The 16,255-nt window shown below is 39.1% G+C and overlaps 1 protein-coding gene across 1 annotated transcript in view; it reads left to right on the top strand.

The window, feature by feature from the left end:
- The window catches only part of SND1 (staphylococcal nuclease and tudor domain containing 1), a 416,716-nt gene that overhangs the window by 55,825 nt on the left and 344,636 nt on the right, over nucleotides 1-16,255 (top strand). Inside the window, exon 10 of the mRNA XM_045564681.1 lies at nucleotides 9,969-10,082. Coding sequence (XP_045420637.1) covers nucleotides 9,969-10,082 — 114 coding nt within the window. The remainder of the gene's footprint in view (nucleotides 1-9,968; nucleotides 10,083-16,255) is intronic.

Here is a 16,255-nt window from a genome sequence, read left to right as displayed (position 1 = left end):
CTTACTGGACTGTGGCTGCTTCTTTATGATTTGCTACTTCATTTTGGGGACATACATTCTTTAAACTTCAGGGCAAAACAGTGCTTGGGAGGTAAATTTTCTTAGAACTTTCATGTTCATTCTCTGCTTACTCTTGATAGTTTAGCTGGATATAGAATTTGATTTTGGAAGTTATTTTCCATCAGGATTGTTAAAGTATTGCCTCATTGTCAGCTATCAGAGATTTTTTTGTTTTCTTGGTTTTTTTAGGAGTCTGAAACCATTCTTATGTCTCATTCTTATATGATTTCTTCATTCTTTCTGGAAGGTTTTAGCAAATAATTCTTGATCCTGGTGTTATGACATTTCACAGTGATATGCTTTGCTTATCTCTATGTGAGCATATTATGCCTCAATATTTAGTTTTTTAGTTTTGGGAATTTTTTTTTCCCCAGCTATTTTGTTGGTTTTCATCTAGTTTCTCTGTTTTCGTATTTCTAGAACTCCTGTTATTTGGATGTTGGACTTTGTGAGCTGGTCTTCCAATGTTTTCCTCCTGTTTTTTATCCCATCTTTTATTCTTTTTGGATTTCTTTATCTTTCAGCACTTTTATTGGTGTGATACTGTTTTAACTTCTACAGAGCTCTTTTTTTGTTCTCTGGATATTTCTCTTTTATTATTACTGTCTTAAAAAATAACATTGAATACTTATTTCAGAGATGAATATCATCTCTTAGCTCTCTGAGGAATTAATTTTTTTTTAAGTTTTCTTTTATTTACATACCCTCTATATTCTTTGAGGCCCCCCTCCCTGGCCCACATCTCCCCCTTCTCCCCCTTTGGTTATTTTGTTCCTTATTTTTCATATTAGAGGCTTTCCTCAGATATTTGCTTATCCTTGGTTATCTCTCTTATTTAAGGATGAGCTATTAAAACACCTATAAGCAATGAACCTGTATGTGGGATTTAGAGTATAGATCTTAAAATCTAGCTGCTGCTTATAGAGATTTGAAACCAATCCTAGTTTTTGGACACATTTTCATTCCCAGCTGAGATGCTTGATTTAACAGTTTCTTGAGTCTTTTAGCAAGTTGCAGGGACGAGGGGGGATTCTGCAGTATAAATCAGTTTGACTATTGTGTTTTATCACCATTAGCTCAGGATTTTGCTTTTGCGAGTCAGTGGCATCAGGTACTGTCATCCATCTGCTTTCTAGCTTCCAAAGTTTTGTTGCAGTATTCTTCTCTTCCATTATTTTTGTCTTTTTGGGCTTATGTAGATAGATGGATGGAAAGGTTAAATAGATTCCTTTATTTTTATCTAGAGGTGTTTAGAGAGGGAACCAAAATAAATGTTTGCGCTTACTTCTTTAATTGATGCATAACATCCATCATAAGGCTGTACCATAATTTAATCAATCAGTCCCTAATAGGTTGATATTCACATAGTTGATAATTTTTCCATTATGTAGAAAATAGAATGAATCTCCAAGTAAATGGTAGTTATTTCCTTAGGAATGACTTGGATCATATAGCTCTTCAGAAATGTTAACTAGTATATACCCCTAAGTATGTTCATTTTCTAATATGTTGTAGTACACGGGTTAGCCAGCTTTTTCTTAAAGGAGCACATAATAAATATTTTAGGCTTTGTGGGCCATGTAGTCTGTGTTGTAACTACTGAACGCTGCCATTGTAGCATGAAAACAGATACATAATGTGTAAGTAAATGAATGTGGCAGTATTCCAGTACAACTATGTAACAATATGAAGTGAGCTAGATGGTCCTTGGACTACAGTTTGCCAATCTCTATTGTAAAACAGTAGATAGGAGCATTAAATTTAAAAAGAAAAAATTATGTGCATTTTTATAACCTAGAACCCAACTGCAGTTCTGTAGTCATTTTACCTATTTAAAATGTCTGTTAATGCCAAACAACTTTTTCAAGGAAACCTAAAAAAATGTCCTAAGGTACCCAGGGCTCTCACACACAGGGTCTGAAAGTTCTACATGTCTTTGCTGAGTTATTCTGCTCTGAGGATCATGTAATTGTAAGGCCTTAACAAATAGTGATTCTTTCTTCAGCAGTCACCATGTTTTTTTAGGAATTAATTGTACAAGACATAGCTAAAATAGTCTGAAAAGCCTGCAGAAGGTAACCTTTGACCTCTTTAACTGGTGCCTCTGGGGCTCTATCATTGATTTCTGGAAATGATGCAAAGCTATAGATTAGTGTTTGCCAAGAGGCTCACTCCCGAGAAATTTGAAACTCCATAAAGTATTCTCTTGATATTAAGTGGCCTACTGAAAGACTGGTTTCCGTTGTCTGCTTAAGCAGTTTTACTTCTTAGGGAATGAAATGCAAGGGAGGGCTCCCCTTGTCTTTCCAGGTTAGCAGAGAAGCATGTTCACTTCACGGCGATTAGCAGAGCCTGCCTGAGACTTTTGTGCCTGTCGTGGCCTGCCAGTTCCCTCCCTTCCTTCCCTGTGGCGTTTTAGCTGATCTGTGCTGTTTGTAGCCATATGGTCCCCTGAGCACGTGGCTTAGCTTCCCTGTTCCTGCTGCTGGATCCATGGGCACTGCAGATTTCACAGACCTGAATAACATTGCTGGGGCAGGGAGGAGGGCTGGATTGGAAGCATGTCCTCAAGAAATGCCTTCTTACTGTCCTGCCTAGTGAGAGGCCTCTTGCTTAGTTCTCTGTAACTATGAGATAGCTTAAACAGACCCCTGAATTAGGTGTTTTGAGAAAATATAAAAGAACTAGAAGTATTTCCTACCTTCAAGGAGTTTACCCTCTAAGGCTTTGGTCTGGAAGTCCTAACTGGTTAACTGGCATGTCCAGTTTTAGAGATCAGATTATAAGCTATCATGGATGCAGTGGATTTTAGAATGTATTTGGTTTTGCCCTAATCATTTTTTGCTGTGTTTTTAGTCACAGCTCTGGATGGAGTTAATTATCATATCTCTGAGATATTTCCCCCCATTTTTTTTTATAGGTATAAAATTCACACAACATAAAATTTACTATTTTAGCCATTTCTAGGTGTACAGTTCAGTGGTATAAAGTATACTCATATTGTTGTGCAACTATCACCACCATCCATCTCCAGAACTCTTCATCTTACAAAACTGAAACTCTATAACCATTAAATAGTAATTCTTCATTCCCCATCCCCTCCAGCCCCTGGTAACCACCATTTTGCTTTCTGCCTCTGTGATTTTGACTACTCTAAGTAACTAATGTAGGTAGAATCATACAGTATTTGTCTTTTTTGTGACTGTCTTATTTCACTTAGCATAATGTCCTCCAGATTCATCCATATTGTAGGATGTGTCAGAATTTTCTTCCTTTTTAAGGCTGAATAATGTTCCATTATGTGTATATACATTTTTTTTATCTATTCATTCATTGATGGGAACAATGCTGCCATGAACATGGGTATACGGATATCTTTGAGCCTGTGTTTTCAGTTCTTTTGAGTTTGTACCCAGAAGTGGAATTACTGGACCATATAGGAATTGTATTTTTAAGTTTTTGAGGAACTCCTATACTGTACCATTTTATATCCCCACCAACAGTGCAGAAGTGTTATAATTCTATACATTCTTATCAACATTTGTTATTTTCTGGGTTTTTTTTGTGTGTGTGTTCTTCTGTTTGATAGCAGTCATCCTAATGCCTGTGAGGTGGTATCTTATAGTTTTGGTTTGCATTTCCCTAATGATTAGTGATATTGAACACCTTTTCATGTGCTTATTGGCTATTGGTATATCTTCTTAGGAGAAATGTCTATTCAGGTCCTTTGCCCATTTTTGAATTAGGTTGTTTGGTTTTTTTGTTGTTGTGGTTGTTGTTATTGAGTTTTAGTAGTTCTCTATATATTTTGGATAGTAATCCCTCATCAGATATATGATTTGAAAGTATTTTCTCCCATTCTGTGGGTGAGCTTTTACTCTGTTGATAGTGCTTTTGATATATAAAATTTTAAAATGTTTATAAAATCTAATTTATCTGTTTTTTCTTTTGTTGCCCATTCCTTTGGTATCATATTTGAGAAATCATTGCCAAATCCAATGTTGCAAAATTTTTGCCCTGTGTTTTCTTCTAAGAGTTTTATAGTTTTAGTTCTTATATTTAAGTCATGAATCCATTTTGAGTTCATTTTTGTTTATGGTGTTAGGTAAGGGTCCAACTTCTTTCTTTTCCACGTGGATATCTAGTTTTCTCAGCACCATTTCTTGAAGTCTGTTATTTTCCCATTGAATGGTCTTGGCCTCCTTGTCGAGTATCATTTGACCATATATGCAAGGGTTTATTTCTGGACTCCATTCTATTTCATTGGCCTGTGTGTCTGACTTTATGGTAATACTGTATGGTGTTGATTACAGTAGCTTTGTAATAAGCTTTGAAATCGAGAAGTTAGTCCTCCAGCTTTATCCTTTTTGCATATTGTTATGGCTAATCAGTTCCCTTAGGATTCCATATAAACTTTAGGATGATGGTTCTATTTCTGCAAAAATTGTCATTGGGATTTTGATAGGGATTGCATTAAATCTGTAAATCATTTTAGGTAGTATTGACATCTTGACAGTATTAAGTCTTCCAATCCATGATCACAGAATATGTTTCCATTTATTTATGTTGTCTTTAATTTTTGTCAGCAATGATTTCTTGGCTTTATTTGACAAGTTTTTCGCTTCCTTGATTAAGTTAATTTCTAGGTATTTTTTTTCCTTTTGATGCTATTGGAAAGGAAGTTTTCTTAATTTTCTTTTTTGGCTTGTTCATTGTAGTTTATAGAAATGCAGCTGATTTTATGTGTTGACTTTGTATCCTGTTACTTTGTGAATTTATTTATTCAAAGAGTTTTTGGGGAATCCTTAGGGTTTTCTACGTACATATCATCTGAGAACAGTGATAATTTTATTTCTTCCTTTCCAATTTGGTTGCTTTTTATTTCTTTTTCTTGCCTACTTGCTTTGGCTAGGACTTTGAGTACTGTGTTAAATGGAAGTGGCTCTCTGACATGGTTTTTAAGCAAAAATACTTCTTAATATTGTTGGCATTATTAGAACTTCTCCAGTGTACTTGCATGTGGTAATGTGGAGAGAACTAAAAAATACAGGCTACTTCCTTACTTGTCATATGACTTTTAGGTGAAAAGAAAGTTCTAGGGGTGGGTGGTCTGACTAGAAGTGGCCTCTGCTGCACCCACCAAAAAGAGGTCAAGATTTAATTTACAACTTTGTTAATAAACCAATTTGCTGGTAAGAAAAAGAAAATGATTGAATTAGAAAAGATTAAAAAAATTTTTTACTTAGTGCCAAGCACAGTGGCTCATGCCTGTAATCTCAGCACTTTGGGAGGCCAGGACTGGAGGATCACTTGAGACCAGGAATTGGAGACCACCCTGGACAACATAGTGAGACCCCGTGTCTACAAAAAAATAAAAAAATTAGCACGCATAGTGGCGTACACCTGTAGTCCCAGCTACTTGGGGGGCTGAGGTGAGAGGATTTGTTGAGCCCCCAGGTGTTTGAGGTTGCAGTGAGCTGTGATCACACCTGCCACTGTACTCCAGCCTGGGTGACAAAGCAAGATTCCATCTCCAAAAAAAAAATTTTTTTTATCTGTTTTTCTAAAATTATTATAGACTTTATTTTTTTAGGACAATTTTTAGATTCACAGAAAAATTAAGGAGACAGTACAGAGTACCCACATTACCCATCCAGCCCCACCTCAGGGTCCCCTATTATTGATATTTTGCATGAGTATGGTACATTTGTTATAATTAATGTACTAATATTGATATGATTATTAACTAAAGTCCATACTTCATTCAGATTTCCTTAGTTTTCCCTAATATCCCTTTTCTGTTCCATGTTTCCAGAAGACTTTTAATTGTCATATCTCCTTAGGCTCCTTTTGCATATGACAGTTTCTCAGACTTTCCTTGTTTTGACAGTTTTGAGAAGTACTGGTCAGGTATTTGTAGAATGCCCCTCTGTTGAACTTTGTCTGATATCTGATTCCCTTTTAAGTGCATATTATGGTGTCTGGTGTGATTGTGCTTAGGTGCCTAGAGGTGCTTGCATCAGGATATTGTTATGGTTTTTTGTTGAGGACAAGGGTGGCAGCTGCACTTTTCTGGAGGGGATGGGGAAAATAGACATAGCACACAACCTTAGGGAGCAGGAAAAGCAGCCAGGTGCCATGATTTCAGAGAGGAGAAAGGGCAGTTGTGTCTCATTCTCAGTGACCTCATCAAAGTACGCTCCCTGGTGGTGTCTGTAGAAGCCCCTTTGGGGTTGAGGATCCTTCTGTTTCTATCTGGTACTAAAAATTTTGGCAGCATTGGGCCTATTGGCGGTTGTGCCTGGAGAGCTATTCTGAGGGTCTCTGTAGCTCAGGAGGCTGTTGTATGGCCCTTTTTGTTTGTTTTATGTGTGCTGCAGGGTTTTAAGAAGCCAAATAGCAGCGGCTCTTTCACCCAGTGAGCACTGTGGACGAGCTTGGAGATAGGGATGAATGTCCTTTGCCCCTCACAGAACTGTGGTTTTCTTAACTTGTGGCAGTCCTTAGCCCACACCTTGTCATCATTAAACCGTTTTTCCTTTTATAGTTGGGCCTCAAGAAATGGGGAGGGAATTGCACTCAGTCCATGTATCTTGAGTCTAGCTAGTGACTTTTTCTGTGTGGATTTCAGCTCCTATGCCTCAGGTTATCTCTTGGTATGTGTGGTATGGTGAGTGTGCGTGGGCTTGGCTTGATCAGGGATCTATAGCTCGTGGAAGGTGAGCAATGTGGGCATACTTCAGTTATCCTGATGAAAAGCATCATAAGAAATGTCATTGTTAAAATGCTGTCTGTAACGGTGCTGATGAACAGGCTTCGGATAGTAATCCACTCTGCATTTTACTTATTGCACGGTACGTGACTATAACCAGTATTTTATTGCATATTCCATGTCTCTGCTCAGGTGCTGCTTGTTCTCTGGACAGTAATGACACAATTTACAGAGGAATAAAAAACCACAAACCCCACTTACACACACACAGACATGCACACATGCCCTCACCTCCCCCACTTCACCAGAAAGCTAAACCTCGCTTAGCTGGCAGCGGCAGAATGCGCAGTTCCTGAAGAGGAGGTTTCTAATCAGGGAGCTGCTGAGCAGAGAGAGTCTGCTGCTGGGGCCTAAAATTTACAGCTCCAAGAATCATTCGTTGCCGCTGCTGCTAACGTATTATAAAGGGTGAAGAATACCAGGAACTTGTCATAGGGTCTGCTTAGGGCTTCATGTTTTGTAATCAGGAAGTGAAGGTGTGAGCACTATGATACTTTCCCTGGTTTTATTCCTCTGTGAGCATGACTAGGGAGCAGAGAGTGTCTACGTATTTCTCATGTCTTGATTGTAGGAGTTTCCTTATATTTTTGGCAATTGACAATTTAATAAGGGTTAGTTTTGGTTTGCGAGAAGGTATAGATCTTGCCCAGCATTAAGATTTTGGAAATGTTGTAAGGTGTGTGCATTTGAGATGCCTGCCAATTACCCTATTATCCTTTGGGTATCCTTTTGAAGGAGTAGCTCTATTGATTTACTGTACTAGCTATTTTGCTTGGTATGGCTTAGTGGAATTTTTTTCTTCTCTTTTGTTTGAAGTTAGAGTAGTAGAATAGCTCATATCATGGAAACCTCTCCGCCCGCCTCCCCCCTTGTTCTGGTATCCATTTTATAATAATTTCCCCTTGACCCAAATGCAGAACTTTGAAGAATAGGGAAATCATTAGCTGGGGGGTATTTTGGTCAGTTGTCTATACCGCTACTGGGATTCTATTACTATGTGCATTTTTACCTGGCATTAATGTGTCTAGATAGTAATGGGAATAAGATGTACTCTTTTCTTCCTTTTAGTGACTGAATCTGTGGTTTTAGTTATACCTTCCAGGTACTTTTTAAGTTCCAAATTCATGACATGTTTTTGTGATTGGGCTGGTATTAAGAGGCTCTTTGATTTGGAGGATCCTATGCCCTTTGGTGCCACCTATACCTAGGTAACCAGCCCTGACCTGCGTTCTGGTGTGATCACACATTACGCCTTTCATTACCCTTGATCTTTAGGTTTTTCTGGCCAGGTGAATTTTGGGGTCTGACTCTCTGGGTTTTAATTCTGGTTTAGTAGAGTCTGACAGATTTTCAGATATGTCAAAAGATTATAGGAAACTGGTTATGGTTATTTGAAACTGTCTTTTTGCTGCTTTCTGCGTAGCAACTTAATCACATATATTAGAAAACTAAAAAAAAAATTCCCCTCTCCTAATCTATTCAGTTCTCCCTCAGACCTTTCATTACTTTTCTGATCAATGGGCTGTTTTCTCTACACTGCTTCCCGTATTTACAGTGGAAAACCCAGGGATAGCCTCCCATTCACCAGCCATAGTCAACCTTCCATGGAATTATGCTTGATTCCAACTGTCACCTTTCATTTTTCATGTATTCTGTTTGTTGGCACTTAGCTTGTGCTGTTTCCTGCTATGTATAATTTCTCAATTGTTTTGTTTTTTGTCTTTCTTCAGATTGTCCCTTAAAGCATTCTTTACTCTTTTTGATGTGTAGTTGGCTGGTTCTTTGAAAAAGGTAAAGAATTTATAACATATCCAATTAGCAGTGGCAAAAAGAAAAAAAAATAGAAAAAATATATTGAAAGAAAATTTTAAAATATGTTAGAAAATTATTTAAAAAAATAAAAAAGGTAAAGAATTGCTGTTTTTGGAAGATGGTACAAGAAAATAGGTATATTCTGTGATAAAAGATTTGGGGCTTTTCAGGAAATAGTGAGGCTTCCTTTAAGATACTTATCAGTGTGACATCCATGATGGCAAAGGATAGTCTAGCTCCTTTTGTTTCATGCATAAAATAGGAGGGAAATTTTGCCAGTCTACCCTCACTGTGTGGCAGCTGACCCTATAAGTTTGTTCAGCTTGGTAGCTCCTAAAGGGCCCTGTTTGAAGCCTAGAAGAGTTTGATTTTGATTCTGCAGATGAAGTGGATGGTGACAGTGTTTTGTAGTCAGCGTGCACCTTGTAGCAAAGTGTTGCTTGCAAAAAAACCCAAACAGCCTTGAAACAACAGACTCTGAATGTAATTGGGTGAATTGTAGACTACTGGCCGTGTTATGGGTTCTAGTTATAACCCTGATTTGGTACTCTCCTGGTTTGAGTGGAGTTTTATTATGTACACACTGGTGGAATGTTTTAATAACCTTCATAGAGGAATACTTGTGCTTTTGCCCTTCGAATAGATATCATTGTAAGTCACCCCAGACTAGAAGTTAATCTTTTTTAGTGGGGCCCAATGTTGCTGAATTTGGGTTCCAAAGCAAAGATGTCTATAGTAGTGCTCTGAAAAGGTGGCTTTCAGAGTACTTGAGGTAATATTTTAGTAATTTAATGTTTCTGCCTGTGAGATTAACAGCTGAGCGTCTCCTTTCCTGTGCTGAGATGACAATTCTTTTTGCCCTTCACTTGCCTTTGATTTTTCTTCTCTCTACTGGGGCATCCTATTTTGGTTCTTTCTCATCTAGTGCCGGTATCTTCCTTTAATCCAACCCTTGCCTCTTTTCCCTGATTCACATTGAGATTTTGATTTTAGTCTACTGTTTCAAGGAAAATCTTTAATAACATGTATAGACTGGATTTCCAGTTCTTAAGCTTTGTAGTTAACCACGTGTCTTGGTCAGGGCAAAAGATGAAAGATTGACCACTTTTATGGATGATACAGATTTTGTCTCATTGAGGGATCATAATAAGGTGTCTGGGAACTGACAGTTGTAGCATGATGTTCTCTGACATTGTTGCATCGTGAAGGATATTATTGTATCTGCCTCAGAGGGCTGTTGATTTCACTTTGTACCTGTGACTGTGGTGGGCATATGTTAGGGGACATCGAAGCAGGTTTAAGCATTTTGCCTTCTTGCTCACAGGTGATGCAGGTTCTGAATGCTGATGCCATTGTTGTGAAGCTGAACTCTGGAGACTACAAGACGATCCACCTGTCTAGCATCCGACCACCGAGACTGGAGGGGGAGAACACTCAGGTGAGAATAGGGAAGCAGCCGAGCCTCTTTGCAAAAGCAAAGGGAAAGAGCTGGAGAAATTGATTAAATATGCTACATACAAGCGAGAATACAAAAGAACAAGTATTTCAAATCTCTTGAGTATTATTTTCTAATATTTGTAGACTGGCTGGTGGGTTTCAATGTCTTGTGAACCATACTCACTGCTCTGCTCCATTTCAGATGGGCACTGTTGGCACTTCTCCCCAGGGAACTTTAGAGCAGTTAAAGTTGGGATATGTGAGGTGGTGAGTGAGTTGTATTTATTACCAAGGTCTTATTTCTCTGTGAGTAAAGAAAGGAGAAGGTCTGTATCTCACATACTTGATAATAGGGCCTGTTTCTACTGGTCATTTTGATTTGATAGTTTCTCATGTTTTTGCTCTAGGAAGAAAGGAATCTTGGTGTATATATTAACTGAAGTCACCTACTCATCTTTTGCAGGTGGTAACTATAATTGTTAGTTACACTTTTGTGTGCTATTTTTTGGGTTTTTGGCAGAATAGTGCAGTGTATCACTGGGGCGTATCAATTTTGAGAAATTATTCTTTGGATGAAAATTCTAATAGGAGTTGGTATTCAGCATGCAGATAAACAGAGGTTTTTTGTTTTGAATTTTGTGGTTGTTTTCTTTCTATCTTTATGAGTTGTGAGAGACTGGGAACAAGAATTGAGGTTGAACATCTTGGGGGTTTGATTATGTCTTATTTTACAGACATCTTTCTCTCTCCTATTTTTGCCTTGTGATAACTAAAGTATCTAACAGTGTTGACTAGTTATGGAAGTAGGTCTTCACTGAGAGCCAGTGAGTGCCAAAGGAGTGTTTGGACAGTTTTCAGGAATTTAAATATTGTGGTTGAAATTAGTGCTATGTACTGTCTACCTTTTTTTTTTTTTTTTAAAGAGACAAGGGTTTGCTATTTTGCCCAAGCTGGAGCACAGTAGCTATTCACAAGTATGATCAGAATGCACTGCAGCCTTGAACTTGTAGATTCAAGAGATCATCCAGCCTCAGCCTCCCAAGTAGCTGGGACTATAGGCATGTGCCACTGCACCAGGCTTATCTACCTTTTTTATTTTGTCTCTTTTGTACTTCTGAAGATGGGAAATTTACTTTTCTGATGTTTTGCACGTATACATATCTTGGTGCATTCACAAGTTGAAATTCATGCACTGTTTTCATTTGTGTGAGAGTTTATAGACAGCCCATAAGAGTAAAATAAAAATATCATGATTGTCTTTTGAATCAGATCATGCATAAAAAACACATACTGGATGGGTGATTTGAATGTCTGGCCAATCAGTTCATTCTCTCCCTTTTTTCCCCATAGAGGAGGCAGTTTAATGCAGCAAACAATATTGTGGAGGGGTTGAGAATTTAAATGCATAAGAGCCTAGAAATGCCAAAATAAGGTTCTTTCAGTAACTGTAGCTCTGCCTCATTGCACAGAGTAAATACACATCTCCAATTTTATCAGTATTGGGAGTAGTCCACACTTCTGCATCTGTGCCATACAGTTGGAATTAAGGTTCCCACAGCAACCACAACTTTGAAATTCTTGAACGTTAATTTTTGTGCCTGCATCATCAGCCAAAGCATTATGTTAATATAGACTGTGTAGCTGAATTTTAAGCATTTTTAGGGGGGTGTTATAGCTTAGGTAGGATGAAAGCAGGTTTTCTGCAGTAAGAGCTAACCTACTGCAGAGTATTTTTGGTTTTTCCAGGATCCTTTGGAACTCCTCAGTGGGTAAAAGATGCATTTCCCTTAGCCTAATGGCTGGTGGGAAATTGTTGAAATATATTTCCTGGTTTAGGCTAGATCCTGATTTTAAAATTTCTTGTTTCTTATGAAAGCGTGTTACCTCTTTCTTCTTCTTCTTCTTTGCTCTTCACTCCTGAGATCTTACTCCATTTTAAGAAAGTTCTAAGTAAGGCTTAGCTATAACAGTCTACAGCATATGGCTTGTGAGGGAAATGAGGAATGATTTCCATTATTTGTTCATTAAATTACTTTGGAAGAGTTTACTGAGGGGCCACCTAGGAAACAATATCATGTGCCTTGAATACAATGATGGAGAATACCCTGAAGAGAAGCCAGTTTGGGTACATCATGAGTGTTGAAGAACGAAAAGTTAGCAGATGGGAGGAAGGGTTCTCTAGACCAGCACTGTCCAGTAGATAATTAATGTGAATCACTTAGATCAGCTGTATTTGTTATTTTAAATTTTTAAGTAGCTGCATTAAAAAACAAAAAAGAAACATTAATTTTAATGTTTTTAATTTGACTTATATACAAATTATTATTTCAACATTTAATGAATATGAAAAATTAATGAGATATTTTCCTTTTTTTTTTTTAAGTCTTTGAAATCTTGTATGTATTTTACACTTGCACCACATCTTAATTCATTCTAGCATATTTCAAGGACTCAATAGCCACACAAGGCAAGGGCTACTGTTATGCACAGCACATCTCTGAATGGGGCAGCCATCATCGATAAATATTTGTTAGGTGCCTGCTTTGCACCAGGTGCTGTGCTGGGGATGCACTAGGGAATGAACAGATGCTGCCCTGTCTCTGCCCTAATGGAACTTTAAAGTCTAGTAGGGGAAATATACAAGTAATTTCATTTATCCTAAGTGCTATGAAAGAAAACTTCAGAGTTTAGGAGAGTATATAATCTGGGGAGGCTTCTTTGAGGAAGTGACATTTAAGGCCTGAAGGGTGATTAGGAGTTAGCTAGATGAAAAGTGTGAGAATGACATTTCTGACATGGAGAGCAGCAATGACATAAATTAGGGGTGAGTTTTGGGAAATAGGGAATGGATGACCACTGTGGGTGATGCATGAGTGTTATGACATCTCTGTGGCAGGGCCAGATCACACTGGTCCTGCGAACATCTCAGGATACTCATGAAGGGAGAGAGAAAACAGAGCATATGATGAACTAGAAGTGATTTTGTATGACTGGAATAGAGGATAGTTATTAATAAATGCCAGGGAGTGGTAAGAAAATGGGGTTGAGAGTTAGGCAGGGGCCACATGTTGAAGACTTATATGCTGTGCTTTTTAGGTTTTATTTTGAGGAATTTTAAACTGGGGAATGGTTTGTTTGGATTTAAGCATTCTTGTTTTTGGTGGTTTGCATTTACAAGATGTGAAAGTAATTTGCATTTATAAGAAGAGTATACTAGATAAAAATTGATTGTGGCAAGGAGTGCTGGTGTTTCTTTTGGTAAGCCTCGGTTAACTGAGAACTGGGGGAGAATGGTGTGATGAGTGAGAACTACTGTGGATGTTGCTCCACTCGTCCTTCTTTATACTGGAGGAGTCAGAGTACTTAACTTTCTACTTAAAGAGTTTTCCAGAATTCTTGTAAAGAGTGCAGGATTCTGCTCTATGCTTATTTTAAAATTAACAGAGATTTACAACATGGGCATACGAATAAAAATCACCTGGGAATCCCAGTGCGGCTATAACTATATGTGTGTAAATCCCCTCAAGAATCTTGGGTTTGTAGTTTCCTTTACTATGTACCAGCTATTCTTACAGTGATGAGGGGAGCCAGTAAAGTATTCAAGGCATATATGTTGGGGCCAGGACATATGGTACCTTTATGCAAATTTAGAGAAGGGTACTCCTTCCTCTAGGCAGCCTCGTGTCAGGGCACATGGCTTGGCAAGCAGAATGAAGGCTGAGTTTCAGCTCTTGTTCTCCCTTTGTCACCTTGGCTAGGTGCCCTTCTGCAAGGCACAATGTGCACAAGAATGTGTGCCTGCCCTAGTTAGGACAGGGCTGGTAGAGTCTCGAAGGAAAACATCAAGGGCACGTTTTAGGGATTGGGGAGTGGTCTTGTAGTTGCAGAACCACGGGAGTACTGAGGATTGTTTAGAGATGAAGGTATGTGATGAATGGATTGTGGAGGGCCTTGAAAGAAACACTCAGGAAATTACAGACTCTAATTATGGGACTCTTTGTGAAGGTCAGTGGCTTTGAAATGAGGAAGATAACCTGATAACTTGTGAAATTGGAGCGTTTTCTAAACCTAAGAGCAAAGTGGGAGAGGGTACAGATTAAGGACCTGGAAGAGTGGGTGAAGAGGGAAAGTCTGTGGCCAGATGGCAGGCAATGATTTCTGCTGCAGGGCAGGGCTCCCTATAAGCTCTTAGATGAGGACCCAGGGGACTTTCACTTCAAGGAAACTTGGAGAGATTCTTTTAATGTTTCTTTTCCTCTGAGACATCTATACATTTGGGGAATAATAGGGCAAATTGGATTTTTCTTTTTTGTACACAGAGACGTGTTCCTTTCTCTTAAATTATATCGGAAGATGAGGTTTTGCCCTTGGCTAATTGTACACTTCCACTCTCCTTTTTTGGTTACTTTCTAATTGGAGCTAGGGGAAGTGCTTGGACAAAACACTGTGATCAAAGGAACTGTTTTCACCCTAGACTTTCCAAAAATTACCCAGGAATTCATGGGTAGCCACTGCTCCTGGATTTTGGTTTGTTGCTGGATAGTGTCGGCAGCAAGAGTTGATATGTAGTAAAGGAAACTAGAAACCCAACATTCCGAGAGGATGCCTGTTGCCCTGTCTTTACAATATATAGTTACAGCCACGCTGGGATTCCCTGGTGATTTTTCTTCTTACAGCTTCTTTAATGGGGAGAGTTAAAAGCAGCGGTGTGTAATATTTCCCTCAGAAGGATTCGCATCGGCTGTGTCTGATGTTGATTGTGTTTCTGTGACATCATTCTTCTGGATTAATCCAGTGTCAATTCATAGGAGACTCTAACTTCTTTAGGCTGAGCCAGTTTAGAAAACTGACATGTGATGCTCTTGTGAACCTGACCATGTATAAGAGTTTCTCTAAAGGTACAGTTTGTTTTATCCAGTTGTTTTCCATAAAGAAATAAGTGCTAAGTCTTGGAGAAAGGCTATGGGTTTTCTGAGCTGCTGCCTTAAAGGAGAAAACACATTGTGCAATCTCAGGACTTCCTAGAGAGCTCCGGGCTTTGATCTGAAACTGGAAAGCCTATTGCTCTATTGCCCAGGGCTGCTGTGGGCTTTGTGTTACACTTGGAGTATTAATGACAAAGGAAACAGCCCCCAGGCATCTGATGAAGGGGCTGACTTATTCCCCCATGTAGTCTGCTCTTGCAGTGCTATTGTAGTTGACTAAGAGAACCAGACCTGAAATTTACCTTGAAAACAGGTACATAATTTACCCAACTCCCAGGTGTTATGTATATAAATTTGCTTTCAGTTGCAGGGCCTTTTTCCTAAACTCCTTTCCTTAGCTTGTCTGTTTCTCCCTGTTCTCTGTCTCTGTTTCTGGACTGACACCCCCTCCCCCCACCACCACTACACACAGACACTGCCCCCCCTACTCCCCCAGCTTAGTACTCCCGGGAAGTGTGGAAACCCAGAGGTAGAGTCCTGGAGTCTTTCCACTTAGCTGGTAGTGCCCCCTGCTATCAACTTCTATTCATTTCCACCGCCCTGTCTTTCAGCCTCCTCCCTGTGCATTTATTTACCACATAAAGGTTCTTTCACACCAAGGCCTCTAAATGTTCAGACGTAGACACTAAAGAATCAGTTTTATTAAAGCTGCAATCTGCCTAATCTCCCAGTGTCTTTGCTGCCTTGGTTTTGGGAATTCATCTTCCAGACCTGACCCACCTGGGTCTCCTGTTCAGGCAGTTGATAGAGAGGAGCTGCAGGTAAGTACACTATTAATGATGTCGTGGGATTCTTAAGGGCTTTTTGTCAGAGGCAGGGTAGTGTGGGGCGCTGATAACTCCATTGCTTGTACAGGGCTCCAGGGTGCTTTGCCATTAAAAGTGGTTCTCAACCTATTCCCTCCAGTTTAGGTTTCTGAAAGCAAGATGACTGGTCCCTCTAAATCCTCAAGCAGACTTTGCCGATGCTGAGGTGCATACCAACAGAACCCTGTGGGGTTGGAGTCCCTAAGTGAAGTGGGGGCAGGCCAATAAACCCACTGACTGTGATCTTGCACTGTGACTGGGAGCATAAGGCAAATAGCAAATTAGACAGGGACTCCAGCCTAGCATTAAGGACCTTGGAGAAAAGCAGAAGCTCTTTGAAATGGATATAGCATTTTACCAGTCTCCAATGGAGAGATTTTGGG

This window comes from Lemur catta, chromosome 11, assembly GCF_020740605.2.
Source record: "Lemur catta isolate mLemCat1 chromosome 11, mLemCat1.pri, whole genome shotgun sequence".
Lineage (NCBI taxonomy): Eukaryota > Metazoa > Chordata > Mammalia > Primates > Lemuridae > Lemur > Lemur catta.
Note: the sequence above shows the minus strand (reverse complement) of the source record. Positions and strands in the feature narration are given on the sequence as shown.